This window comes from Pogoniulus pusillus, chromosome 4 (genome assembly GCF_015220805.1).
Source record: "Pogoniulus pusillus isolate bPogPus1 chromosome 4, bPogPus1.pri, whole genome shotgun sequence".
Taxonomy (NCBI): Eukaryota; Metazoa; Chordata; class Aves; order Piciformes; family Lybiidae; genus Pogoniulus; species Pogoniulus pusillus.
Genome location: NC_087267.1, coordinates 43734223 through 43748872, shown reverse-complemented (window position 1 = coordinate 43748872; position 14650 = coordinate 43734223). Strand labels below are relative to the sequence as shown.

Genomic DNA, 14650 nt, shown 5'->3' with positions numbered 1-14650 from the left:
AATGTGGCAAGTCCCTTCTTGTGGTTCACTCTTAGTTCTCAGCTAACTGGTCCCCACATACCTGGCACTAGTAAAAAGGTAAAGGTCCAGAGGTCTTCAGGCAGTGCAAAGTTTTCTTTAGATCAATATCCTAAATCAGCCCTGTGAGGAGAGGCTGAGGGAGCTGGGGGTGTGCAGCCTGCAGAAGAGGAGGCTCAGGGCTGACCTCATTGCTGTCTACAACTACCTGAAGGGAGGCTGTAGCCAGGTGGGGTTGGTGTCTTCTGCCAGGCAAGCAGCAACAGGACAAGGGGACACAGTCTCAAGTTGTGCCAGGGGAGGTCTAGGCTGGATGTGAGGAGGAAGTTGTTGGCAGAGAGAGTGATTGGCATTGGAATGGGCTGCCCAGGGAGGTGATGGAGTCACCATCCCTGGAGGTGTTCAAGCAAAGGTTGGCTGAGGCACTTAGTGCCATGGTCTAGTTGATTGTTTAGGGCTGGGTGCTAGGTTGGACTGGATGATCTTGGAGGTCTCTTCCAACCTGGTTGATTCTATGATTCTATAAATGGATGCTGATCAGAGAATAGAATAAGAAGAGAGCAAATGTGCAAGGTGACTTTCCAAGGCTTCAGTAATCCTCAGCTTGGACACTTCTGCAGTCAAAGGTGTGGTTTGTGTTTTGAAGACCATGGCAGCTTTCTCCCTTGTGAATCCTTTTAGCTGTTTGTCCTGTCTGCCTTGTTTAAAGTGTTCACAGGATCACAGATCACAGGATCACAGGACTCTAGGGGTTGGAAGGCAATGAAGGAGATCACCAAGTCCAACCTCCCTGCCAGATCAGGACCACACAATCTAGCACAGATCACAGAGGAACGCATCCAGACAGGCTTTGAAAGTCTCCAGAGAAGGAGATGCCAATTGCCTTGCTGAGCAAGATGCAATGGAAGCAGCCTGGCCTGGCAGAGTGAGGCCAGCTGCATGCTCACCCAGTTTGAATCCCAAATATGAGTATCACACTGCTAGGTGACACCACTCAGACTGACTGCTGCAGTCTGGAGAAGGGAAGGCTTCGAGGAGACCCTGGAGTTGCCCTCCAGTATCAGAGGGGGACTACAGGGGGGCTGAGGAGGGACTATTGGCAAGGTCTTGCATGGTGATTGTTAATTGCTTGTTAATTCTTTTGCACTGATCTGTGGGCTGTCTAACAATAAAAATGGGAAAGCCTGCTGTGCATCTGGAAGAAAATGCAGCTCCTAGCACCACTGCCAGCATTCACAGGGCATTTTTCAGCAGTTTTCTCCCTAAAAAGGAAAATCTTGCTGTCTGCAGACACCTGAGAAAGGGAAAATAGGAGCTGTTTCTGCTCAAGAAATAGAAAATCCTGCACCAATGCCTTCTGCTGCACAGGGGAGATGATCAGCAGAGCTAAAGAAGTGGCTCAGCAGGAGTCCTGTGCAACCATGGGAAGAGCTGTCTCAGAAGCTGCAGTGCTGCAGCAGAAGGGAGGGTGCTGATGAGCGAGAGAAGTCATCCCTGCCGCTTCCTGCTACCATCTGCTTGGCTTCTTCTCTTTCTGTATCCATGTGTCTGCAAGTTCACTGCGATTAGACAACCTGGAAATGCAAGCTGAGCAGCAAGACTCACATTTCCCAGAGTCAGTTGTCTGAGAGCCAGGACCTCAAGCTGGATTACTTTGAATTAGGCATCTGACCAACTTTAAGGGAGATTAATCCTGCTGCGAGCACAGAGGGGTTATGAATAGCTGCATATCTGTGAACTTGCATGGAGCCAGAGGCATGTAGCAAGCACAGCATCACTGTTATTTCCCTTCCAAATCCCCCACGAGACTAAAGCTCATCTCAGCAGTGCAGGTGGCTGAGCAGAGTATGTACCCAGCTGCAGGTCCTCTGCTGTGGGGAGGTCTTTAGAGCAGGAGAGAGTGAGGTGGTGTTCTGAAATGAAGGCTTGAGGCCCTGGGTTGCTTTAGGCTTTTTATTCCAGTGCCAGTGCAAAAGCTGAACTCTTGCCCAATACAGGAAGGTTGGAAAAGGTAGCTTTGTGCCAACACCATGCCTCAGTTCCAAGACTAGTTTTCTGTGTGAACTGATTAGATATGGAGTGGGTTTGGATTCCTTCTCAGGTGGGCTAAATTCTCCTGGATTACTTCTCAGATGGGCTAAATTCTCCTGGATTCCATCTCAGGTGGACTAAATTCTCCTGGATTCCTGCTCAGGTGGGCTAAATTCTCCTGGATTCCATCTCAGGTGGACTAAATTCACCTGGATTCCTTCTCAGGTGGGTTGAATTCTCCTGTTGCTGCCTCCTCTAGACACCTAAAACCTATTTTAGATTTCACCCTTATTCCCTTGTTGATTATTTCATATCCAGGAGGACAGAACCTGAACCCTTCTTGGTTTCTCAGTCCCTTCCTCTTCTAGCTATGTCTTACAATTCCTCTGGACCATGATGAGTTTTCTTCAAGCTGAGTGTCCCTCTGCATTTGCCCTCCAGGTCAGCAAGAACCTTTCCCTTGAAACCCTCCTCGCTATGCTGTTGCTGCTGCTGCTGCAGGTCTTGGTCAGCTGCCTCTGGCTGGGACATGGTGAGCTGGTGACATCCTTTGAAAGCTCATGCCCTCAGTTTTTCTTCCGTGAAACTCCCCCAAGTGAGGCCCTGGAGCCAGAGAGCCCAGCCTGGATCTGCCAGCGCTACAAGAACCAGTATTACTTTGCCACCCTGTACGACAGGAGCAGACGTATCCCTGTGTACTCTGCTTACCTCTACCAGCCTGGATCTGGCAAGAGACCTAAGACCTGGATGGTTGAGCCCCAGGTGAGTGTTTTCTCTCCTACCACACTATCATAGAATGCATTGGGTTGGAAGGGACTCTCTAAGGCCATCTAGTCCAATTGCCCTGCAGGGAGCAGGGAGAGCTTTAACTATATCACATTGCTCAGGGCCCCATCAGGTTTGTCTTTGAATGTCTCCAGGGATGGGGATTCCACCACATCTCTGAGAAACTTGCTCCAGTATTTCACTACCTTCATTGTGAAGAAGTCCTTCCTGATGTTATGATGGTTTGGGTGTTCCCCACCCCTCCACACTTTAGAAATCACCCAGGCTAGACTCAGCCAGCTCTGGAAATTGAATGAAGCTTATATTTACAGCTTAGCAGAATATAGAAGCAGATATTTACAGTATATACAGTTACAGACAGAAATAGACAAGGGAAAAGGTAATACAGAAACACAGCAGCCCTCCCAGAAACCTGAGTCCCCAGCAGGGGCTCCCAGCTGCCCCTTCATCTTCCTCCTGCCCCTCTCAACCTTACCCCAGTCCCAAGGAAGAATGGAGGTTTGGCCAGGGGGTTAGGAAGCAAAGTGGATTAATCAGAGAGGCAGCAGAGAGGCTAGAGAGAGAAAAAAATGCAGCTCTGAGCTCCCCAGCAGAAGTACCTCATCTATGTTTGGATTCTTGTTCTTGTATCTCTCAGCAAGCCTATGAGTGAAGCAGACATCATTCTGTTTTCATTTTCACAGCCTGTAATCTAGTTCTTCTCCCCAAAACATCCTAGCTAGCCTCAAACTAGCACACAGACTGTCTTTCACAGTATGTAATCTAGTTCTTCTCCCCAAAACATCCTAGCTAGCCTCAAACTAGCACACAGACTGTCTTTCACAGTATGTAATCTAGTTCTTCTCCCCAAAACATCCTAGCTAGCCTCAAACTAGCACACAGACTGTCTTTCACAGTATGTAATCTAGTTCTTCTCCCCAAAACATCCTAGCTAGCCTCAAACTAGCACACAGACTGTCTTTCATAGCCTGCAATCTAGTTCTTCTCCCCAAAACATCCTAGCTAGCCTCAAACTAGCACACAGACTGTCTTTCACAGTATGTAATCTAGTTCTTCTCCCCAAAACATCCTAGCTAGCCTCAAACTAGCACACAGACTGTCTTTCACAGCCTGTAATCTAGTTCTTCTCCCCAAAACATCCTAGCTAGCCTCAAACTAGCACACAGACTGTCTTTCACAGCCTGTAATCTAGTTCTTCTCACCAAAACATCCTAGCTAGCTTCAAACTAGCACACAGACTGTCTTTCACAGCCTGTAATCTAGTTCTTCTCCCCAAAACATCCTAGCTAGCCTCAGACTAGCACAAATGTCCACCCCCTAGTCGCTAAAAGATGAGCTGCAGCATGGTCTAGCACCAGACTTTGTAGAGTTAGACCATGGTGGGACTCAGTAATCATAGAATCATAGAATCAAGCAGGTTGGAAGAGACCTCCAAGCTCATCCAGGCCAACCTAGCACCCAGCCCTGTCCAATCAACCAGACCATGGCACTAAGTGCCTTTTCCAACCAGAATGATTCTAGGATATAACCAAACACTTCTTTTTCCTCCCACCCCTACACACATGCAAATGGACCCACTGGATAGGACTCATCTTATCTACTTCAAACACCTTCCCCACATGATTCCTCTGAAGCATTGGAGCCACCAGCAGGAGGATGAGATGAGTCACATCCTAAAGGGGCCCATTTTTTCCACGTTGACCTGACAGGAAACATTAAGTCAAATTCCATTCCATGGCATTAATTTGCATCACAATCAGTCAGATGACCACTCCTGTCTGTTCCAGGCTGTGGTGGGGACAAGATAACCAACAGCAGCTAAACTGGAGGGACTAACAGTGCTGGGGTCTGATCCCCTGAGCTGTTTTGCATTTCTGACACAGTTAAAAAGTCAGTTTGGCTTTGTAAGCAGTGTGGGGAAAGTGCAGAGAAACTCAGAACTGGGTGAGGTGACCCAGTGAAGAAGCCTAGACCCAGGCACTCAGTGATGAGAGGGTAGGGTTAACTCTGGGTGAATTTATTGAGTGGTATTTCAGGCAATAAGAAGTGAGGAGGATCAGTATCATCAAATCAGATGTGCATGGTGTCCATACACCTGCAGTTGGCCTTTACCACCACTGCCTCTGGCTTTGTTCAGAATGGCTGAGAGCAGCCCTGAGGAAAAGGACCTGGGGGTCTGGGCTGATGGAAAGCTCAACATGAGCCTGCAGTGGGAGTGCAGCCCAGACAGCAACTGTGTGCTGGGCTGCATCAAGAGCAGTGTGGCCAGCAGGGCAAGGGAGGGGATTCTCCTCCTTTACTCTGCTCTCCTCAGACCCCACCTGGAGTCCTGTGTGCAGCTCTGGAGCCCCCAACACAAGAAGGACATGGAACTGTTGGAGCCAGTCCAGAGGAGGGCCACAAAGATGCTCAGAGGGCTGCAGCAGCTCTGCTATGAGGACAGGCTACAAGAGTTGGGGCTCTTCAGTCTGGAGAAAAGAAGGCTTTGAGAAGACCTTATAGTGGCCTTTGAGTATCTGAAGGGGGCTACAGGAAGGCTGGGGAGGGACTATTGACAAGGTCTTGTAATGACAGGATGAGGATTAATGGGTTTAAGCTGGAAAAGGAGTCCTGTGTGCAGTTCTGGGCTCCTCAATTTGAGAGAGATGTTGAGATACAGGAAGGTGTCCAGAGAAGGGCAACAAAGCTGGTGAGGGGCCTGAAGCACAGCCCTGTGAGGAGAGGCTGAGGGAGCTTGGGGATGTGCAACCTGCAGAAGAGGAGGCTCAGGGCTGACCTCATTGCTGTCTACAAATCCCTGGAGGGAGGCTGTAGCCAGGTGGGGTTGGTCTCTTCTGCCAGGCAACCAGCAACAGAACAAGAGGACACAGCCTCAAGTTGTGCTGGAGGAGGTCTAGGCTGGATGTTAGGAGGAAGTTGTTGGCAGAGAGAGTGATTGGCATTGGAATGAGCTGCCCAGGGAGGTGGTGGAGCCACCATCCCTGGAGGTGTTCAAGCAAAGCCTGGCTGAGGCACTTAGTGCCATGGTCTGGTTGATTGGTTAGGGCTGGGTGCTAGGTTGGAGTGGATGATCTTGGAGGTCTCTTCCAACCTGGCTGATTCTATGATTCTAAGAAGAAGTTGAGGGCAATGCTAGGGACACAGTAGCAGTAGGAAATTTAGGTGCAAATGAGCCTGAGAAGAAAGCCATATGCCCTGTTGCAGAGGAAGGCTAAATATAGAGTCATGGAATCACAGAGTAGTTTGGGTTGCAAAGGTCACCTAGCCCAACACCTCTGTGTTTCCCTAAATATGAGAAGTGTTACAGTTATGAAAAAGAAAGACAACATTTGCACTTGCTTTGCAAGTTAGTCTTAGCAACTCATCTGCTGGTGCACACTGCAGCCTCTGCATTTAGAGCTGATAAAAATGTCTCTCTGTTCCTCCTGGGCCACAGACCCAGGACATCTGTGAGATCTGTGATTATCTTATCTTCCCTCAGAGTTTTTTGGAGGGTGTTGTTTTTCAGTGTTTAGGTTGCCCAGGTCTCTTTGGGGGTTGTGAGCTCTTGTAAGAGGCTGATAATTGCTAACTTACTTTCAGTGAGGCTGCTAGAAGGAACACATCTGTGCTTCCTGGCACAGATCAGCTCTGACAAGCTATGGCCTCTGCAGCAGTGGTACTTCTGTTCATCTTTTTACAGTGAAAGGAGGTGGAGGCTCCATCCCTGGAAACATTCAAGGTCAAACTTGATGGGGCCCTGAGCAACCTGATCTAGTTAAAGATGAGTTGCTGCTCCTGGAGGTGTTCAAGCAAAGCCTGGCTGAGGCACTTAGTGCCATGGTCTAGTTGATTGGATAGGGCTCGGTGCTAGGTTGGACTGGCTGAGCCTGGAGGTCTCTTCCAGCCTGGCTGATTCTATGTCTGGGAACATCTGTTTAACATCTTTGTCAGTGATATGGGCAGAGGACTCGAGTGCACCCTCAGCAAGTGTGCAGATTATGCCAAGCTCTGTGGCACTGTTGACTTGCTACAGGGCAGGGATCTATCCAGAGGGACCTGGACAGGCTGGAGAGGTGTGCCCAGGCCAACCTCTTGATATTCAACAAGGCCAAGTGTAAGGTCCTTCACCTGGGTTGGTGCAATCCCAAGCACAGATCCAAGCTGAGTGGCGAATGGCTGAGAGCAGCAGCCCTGAGGAAAAGGACCTGGGGGTCTGGGCTGATGGAAAGCTCAACATGAGCCTGCAGTGTGAGTGCAGCCCAGACAGCAACTGTGTGCTGGGCTGCAGCAAGAGAAGCATGGTCAGCAGGGCAAGGGAGGGGATCCTCCTGCTTTAATCTGCTCTCCTCAAACTCCACCTGCAGTCCTGTGTGCAGTTCTGGAGCCCCCAACACAAGAAGGACATGGAACTGTTGGAACAAGTCCAGAAGAGGCCACAAAGATGCTCAGAGGGCTGCAGCAGCTCTGCTATGAGGACAGGCTACAAGAGTTGGGGCTCTGCAGCCTGGAGAAGAGAAGGGTTCTTTGCAGTGAGGGTGATGAGACACTGGCACAGGATGCCCAGGGAGGTTGTGGAGCACAGAATCACCCAATGTGATCAAAGATCACATTGGGTGATTCTGTGCTCCACAACCTCCCTGAAGGTGATCAAGGCCAGGTTGGATGAGGCCTTGAGTGACCTGTTCTAGTGGGAGGTGTCCCTGCCTATGGCAGGAGGTTGGAACTGGGTAACTTTTGAGGTCCCTTTGAACCTAAACCATTCTATGATTCTGTGTTCCTGCTCTCTGCAGGGACATAGGACGAGATGACCTTCAAGGGTCCCTTCCAGCCCTGTGCATTCTGTGATTGTGTGGAGCATTTCTGCTTACTGAGCAAAAATAGCTGCACCCTCCCAATGATCTGCAGCCCTCCCAGAATAACCTCAGCCCTAGGATCTGTTTCTCAGTAGGTCTCCTTGTGTGTGGGGTTAGCAGAGACAACCACACATACTTCTGCATGACAGAATGAGAGGAAATGGCCTGAAATTGTGCCAGGGGGGATTTAGGTTGGGTATTAGGGAAAATTATTTCCTGAAAGACTTGTCAGGCATTGGAACAGGCTGCCCAGGGATGTGGTGGAGTCACCATGCCTGGAGGTGTTCAAGAAACATGTGGCCATGGCACTTTGCATCATGGTTGTGAATGGCCATGGTGGTGCTAGGTTGATGGTTGGACTCTATGTTCATAGAGGCCTTTTCCAACCAAAACAATTCTATGCTTCTGTGATTCTTCCCAAGTGAGGAGCAAAGAAGGAGGAGAAGAAGAAAAGGAGCTGAGTTGTTCTCATTTCCTTCTGAGAGTCCTGTGGCATCCACAGCTCTTCTGCTCATCCTCTTCATGGATGCACTAAGATACTCAACCTTCAAAGACTCTGTTTCTGTGGTTGTAAAATATGAGGCTGTTGGCAGATTGGATTGAAAAAGGCATGAAAACCTTTCATGGGGAGCAAGAGAGGTCTTGTGACAAAGGGGCTGGTGGAGCAAAGGCCAGGGCTGATGACAGCATGGTTAGATGTGGGTGATGAAAGCTGGATGTGGTAAATGGGGATGGGGGGAACTGGGAAAAGCTATGAGCAGGTGCAGGATGTGGAGAAGGGAGAAATGGGAGCCAGATGTGGCAGGAGAGGTGCCTTGTAAAAGTCACCTTTTGAACCTGGGAGTGGAAAATGCTCATTGCCTCATGTGTCCACCCACACTCCCACTGCAGACTGCAGGATGATTCCAAAGGTCATAGCTCAAGTCAAGCAGTCAAATTCTGAGCTGTTTGCTCCTTTTCAAAAGCTCTCCTCTTCTTCAGGCAGGCAGCTGTGAGATTTCTCTCTGACTCGTGGCTTTTCATACACTGAGATGACAAAACATGGGTATTTGGCAGCCACAGATTTCTGCTCCACAGAAACCTGCTCCATTACTCCCATTCCCAATGCTAACACTTTTCCTCTTCTTTACCTGCCAAGCTGTTGGGTTCAGTTTATCCCAAAACTATGGAAAAGGAATGGACCCTCTTAAAATATTACAACATCAGCTTAGAGCAACTCGTCAAGAGCCAGGCTGTGCTCCAAGACTACAAGAATCTGACAGGTTTGAACCGTGGCCATCTGAACCCCAACGGCCATCACCATGACTTCAGCAGCAGGATGGCTACCTTCACCCTCACCAACATAGTGCCCCAGGATGAGAAACTCAACGGCGGTGCCTGGAACAACTATGAGCAGCGAATCATGATCAAAAGGACCCAGGGATGTAACACCACCTATGTTGTGGTGGGTGCTGTGCCTGGGAACAGCTACATTGCCAAGGGGAGGGTTAACAAACCCAGCCACATCTGGTCAAGTGCCTGCTGTGAGGTGGACACCAACCACAGGAAGGCTTGGGGGGTCATTGCTGAGAATGACAAGAATGAGGTCCAGCTCCTCACACTAGGGGAGCTGGAGGATGTGTTGACTGAGCTCTATGGGAGGGATCAGGTTTCTCTGTTTGACAGTGACTGTCCCCGGGAATAAGTCCCACTTCACATTCTGGGTGTAAAAGGGTTGAGAGCCTTCACCACACGTCCTGTGCAGCACCTATCCTGCTTCTTCTCTGATGGTTTTCCACCTCTACCTCTCAGACCACTTTCTCCTCTCATAAAGGTGAGAAGGTGAGCAGAGCCTCCAGCTGGTTTGCTTTGCTGTCTACCCTTGGAGGGAGGAATCCTTGCCCTGGCCATTCTGGAGGGTCAAGTTGGATAACAACCAATGGGCACAGAAGTCAGAGCATCTCAATGAGACTAGAGGGGCTTTGCTTTATTTTCCCCTTTTACTCCATAGGATTGTTTTGGCTGGAACAGGCCTTTAAGATCATCAAGTCCAACCATTAATGCACTGCCAAGTCACCACTAAACCATATCCCTCAGCAGGATGTTGTTATGCCCGTGTTCAGATTGTGATTTGTTCATCTGCTTCTAGCTATCACTGATGATGTGCTGCTGAACCATCCTTCCCCTCCCCAGGAAGGGTGTGGGACTAGAATCACAGAATTGTTTTGCTTGGAAAAGACCTTTAAGGTCATTGAGTCTGATGGCTCAGCTCAGGCTGCCCAGGGAGTCTGTAGAGTCTCCATCTCTGGAGATGTTCTGTGGTAAAGGGTTGGACTTGATGATCTGTGAGGTCTCTTCCAACCCTGATGATACTGTGATACTGTGATACTCAAAATCCGACTGAACTCAGTTCTGGACAATCTGCTCTAGCTGAGGTTTGGACCAGAGGAACTTGTGAGGTCTGTCTCAGCCTCAACAATGAAGTCATTCTGTGATACATCCTGGGACAAGAAAAGCAAAGAGCCATAAGGTTGCTGGGAGTCCATAAGGTTTATCCTACAAACACATTCTAACCAGTAGAGCCAATGATGACAGCAAAGGATAAAGGGGAAAAGGAAGGTGGAAAGAAGAAATACCACTAAGCATAGGAGGAGCATCCCAGGTCTGTAAATAAATCTCTGTGATACACTGATTGGAGAATTTCCTTCTCTGCTCTACTTCTGAACCTTTTCTGCAGATCTATGTGAAATACATTCAAAAGGTGTAAAAGTAATTGTATTGTGAAATACATTCAAAAGGTGTAAAAGATCAGTCTGTGCCTTATGATTTAGTTCCTGAGTAGTTCACAGTGTAAATAATTTGTTCCACTGCAAGGTCACCTTATATTTAAGCCAGAATTTGCTTCCCAATGTATTGTGAAATACATTCAAAAGGTGTAAAAGATCAGTCTGTGCCTTATGATTTAGTTCCTGAGTAGTTCACAGTGTAAATAATTTGCTCCCCTGCAAGGTCACCTTATATTTAAGCCAGAATTTGCTTCCCACTGAAATTTAAGTTACTAGTAATGCCATGGGGCCTACAGCATCCTTACAGGATGTCCAAATCCAGTCTGAAGATGCCATAACACCTACAGGATTTTCACCATCAAAGTCCAGTTACTTTCCCCACAAATGTGCATGAACAAAGTGGATCATGGTGCAAAGAGCTCATACAAACTATCTCTCAAGACACCAGCTTGAGCCTGAACTTCTCAGCCAAGGAGATCTTCATCAGCCTACTGGGTCTCATCACTCACCTCTTGAGAAGCTGGACAGAAATGTGGGGTGGAGTTGAGGTGCAGAGTCAAGCAGTTATGTGTCTACATGTGTGGTGGGTATCCGAGCTCTGATTGCAGCCAACAGAGATCCAAGTGTGGCTCAGCTGCATAAACAGAAGCATCTGGACCACCTGAGATGCCCTGTTGTAAGCAAGGCATCCAGTGGGGTTGGCTGATCTGCTGCAGGATCCTGGGGTGCTCATGTGTGTCTTGGCCAGCAGCCAGAGCCCTGACAAGTTCCCCAAGGATGTCTCCAATGGCTTCAGATACTTGGGCACAGGCAATCAGATTCCACTGCAGACCACTGGGCAGTGCCTGCTAGGGCCATGGACTTCTGTTCTTGTCTTCCCAGTTGCCATGGTGAGAGCAGCAACAGCACTCTTCTGTGGTGGCTGTGTTGCTCAGTGAGAATGGTCTGCTTTTCAGGAGGATGAGGTAGCAACATCGTTCACACCCCCTTTGCTGAATAGCTGCTGTGGTCCCAGGCCCCCTGCCCTGATGGGGTTTTGTTTCTTTCTTCAAATGATGACACCAACTGGTGTCACTGCTGGGGTGAAACCATCAGTGTTACTGCAGGTCGAGGCACTTCTGCAGACACCTCTGGGGTTGCTCCTGGGGCTTCCTCTGACTTGTTCAGCCACCTCCTCATGCCTGCTGAGGCATAAAACCAAACTCATCCTTGCCACTGCCCTTCTCATGCCCTGCCACCCGTGATTTCCAGCAGCTGTTGGAATCTCCCACTCCTTGATCACTCCCATGAGTCACCTCTCCACCAGCTCCCTGGGCTGTCCCCAGGCACTACCCAAAAATGGTCTCCTTTCACAGCAAGTGCATAAGATACATAGGAAATAAAAACCAACCAACCAAAAAGCTTTGAAGTTACCTTCCAGCAGGTACCAGAAGTGCTTCATGCAGCACCCTGGCTTGGAGATGAACAGAGGACCTGACCCAGTCCCATGTCCCCAGCTCCAGGAGCATCCTCCCAAGCAGCTGACATCTGTGATATACTCTGTTTTCTCCTGTTCTTGACTATGACCATGGTCTAGGGTGAGCCCAGAGCTGCTCTCCATGCATCATGTGTGTGTCACTGGTGGGATGGGAAGCTCCTCTGTCTGCTGGGAAGATAGAGCTGCAGTGGGATGGGAAGGTAATTTTGCAGTTTGCTCTGTGTCCATCTGTCTTTGGGGGAGCTCTGTTTGCTATTGGCCCAGTGGGATTTTCCACACAAAGGAAAAGTGATTTTGCCCAGGGGATGTGAGAGTTTGCTTGGATCTACACCTTATTAGCTCCACTGCATGGCCCATTGGGGTTGTCTGAATGGGTGTGCAGCTCCCAGAGAGCCTGACCACTGTCAAAGCTCACTTCAGTGCAAAGGGTTGCATCATGGAATTACTTGGCCCTTTTCCAGAACCACCAATGGTTCACACTCCTCCTCCTGGTCACTGTCTTCACTGTCCTCCTCCTGTTCTCCAATGAGAGGAGGACAGTGCACTCAATCCTTTTGCCTGCAGATAGTTACTAGGCTTAACTTCATCTTGAATACTGTGTTCAGTGTTGGGCTCCCCAGTTTAAGAGGGGCAGGGATCTGCTGGAGACAGTCCAGTGGAGGGCTAAAAGGATGATTAGGGGACTGGAGGGCATGGCTTATGAGGAGAGGCTGAGGGACCTGGGGCTGTTTAGTCTGGAGAAGACAGAAAAGGGGATTTAATAAATGTTTCTAAGTATCTGAGGGCTGGCCAGGAGTGGGGGACAGGCTCTGCTCACTGCTCCCTGGGATAGGACAAGGAGCAATGGGTGTAAGCTGCAGCACAAGAGGTTCCACCTCATCACAAGGGGAAACTTCTTGACTGTAAGGGTCCCAGAGCACTGGAACAGGCTCCCCAGAGAGGTTGTGGCGTCTCCTTCTCTGGAGCCTTTCAAGGCCTGTCTGGATGTGTTCCTCTGTGATCTGTGTTAGGTAGTATTGTCCTGCTCTGGCAGGGGGGTTGGACTCGATGATCTCCTTGGGTCCCTGTGACTTCACATCAAACCATGTGTAAGTGATTTGCCAGGGTGCAGCTGGAGCTGAAGCACACACGTGTTAAGCTGAGGGAGAGCAGGGTTAGACTGCATCTTAGAATCACAGAATAGAATCATTGAATCATAGAATCAGTCAGGGTTGGAAGGGACCACAAGGATCATCTAGTTCCAACCCCCCTGCCATGGGCAGGGACACTCTACCCTAGGTCAGGGTAGGAAGAATCTTAGGAAGAAGTTCTTCAGTACCAGGGTGGTCTGGAATAGGCTGCCCAGGGAGGTTGTGGATGACTCTTCCCTGAGAGTGTTCAAGGCCAGGTTGGATGAGGCCTTGAGCCACTGAGTCTAGTTGTGAGGTGTTCTGCCCATGACAGGCAGGTTGGGGTAGGTGATCTTTGAGGTCCCTTCCAGCTAAGCCGTTCTGTGATTCTCCTTACACTGAACAAAATGTTATCACAGCCTGTCCCCAGAAAAGGAAGGAAACAAGAAAACCAAGAGAATGGCATCGTCTGGCCTCTGAGAAATCATCTGGGCACAACTCCTTTGATGCATCCAGGTTTTGAGCAGCTATAGCATTTGGCAAGAGTAAATGCAATATGCTTACTTGTAAAGGTTTCCAGGAGCATCTCTGCCTGCCACATGGGGAGGGCAGGCTGGGAGCACCTCACCGAAGCTTTGCTATCTCCTGAGTGGGGGAGATGCCATCTCCATCTGCTGGGTTGGACGTGCTGAAGCTGTTGGATTTGCCCATCTCTTTCATGTAGGCAGCAAAAGTGCTGTGTGTGGTTCTGCACAAAGCATGTGCTGTTTGTGGCATGCCAAAGGCATCTCCTAGCTGGTTGTCCGTGGCAGTGCACATCTCTTAATCTCACCCTGCAGAGAGAGGCTTTTTTATTGGGAAAGGAGGCTCAGACCCATGAGGATCTTTTTTCAATCTCCCAGGAGATTCCACTGGGAGTTTACTGTCTTCAGCTAAATGTGGAGCTATAAAAAGAAGAAAAGAAATAGCAGTCTAGTAACCTAACTGCTTTATCTTGCCAGGAGCTATTAGAAGAGAGGAATGTTCAGTTTATTGAAAAGCAAACATCATCTCTGTTTTTGCATGTTATGTTTTGTTCTTCCAAGGTCAAGAAATATCCTGGAAAGCCTGGAAACTTGGACAGCAATCCTCCCTCTTGATTCTTCATCCAAATACCTAAAATGTTATTGTTGGCCAGTTAAATGGAGCAACAATGAACCACGGATCTTTGCATCTCTATGGTGTCTTCTGCCCAATCTTTACTGCCTGCTCCTGATTTAAAGCCAAAAACTCAGCCCCATACAGCCAGTCATTCATTTTTCTCCCTCTATTGGGATGAGGGAGGGAATCAGAAGAGGAAAACCAAGGAAACTACTGGGTTAAGATAAAATCATAGAATCATAGAATCAACCAGGTTGGAAGAGACCTCCAAGATCATCCAGTCCAACCTAGCACCCAGCCCTATCCACAGTCAACTAGACCATGGCACTAAGTGCCTCATCCAGTCTTTTCTTGAACACCTCTAGGGACAGTGACTCCACCACCTCCCTGGGCAGCCCATTCCAATGCCAATCACTCTCTCTGTGAAGAATAAAGACACTTTAATAGGTGAAGCAAAAACCAAGCATGCAAGCAAAGCACAACAAGGAA

The 14650-nt window shown here is 48.9% G+C and overlaps 1 protein-coding gene across 7 annotated transcripts in view; it reads left to right on the top strand.

Moving 5' to 3' along the window:
• LOC135174968 (endonuclease domain-containing 1 protein-like) overlaps positions 1-10455 on the top strand; it is a 239753-nt gene extending 229298 nt beyond the window's left edge. For all 7 annotated transcript variants that reach the window (XM_064142718.1, XM_064142716.1, XM_064142717.1 and 4 more), the window contains 2 exons: positions 2491-2811; positions 8809-10455. In XM_064142718.1, the coding sequence (XP_063998788.1) occupies positions 2491-2811; positions 8809-9354 (867 nt within the window). In that variant the 3' untranslated portion in view covers positions 9355-10455. The remainder of the gene's footprint in view (positions 1-2490; positions 2812-8808) is intronic.
• Positions 10456-14650: the final 4195 nt, after the last annotated feature.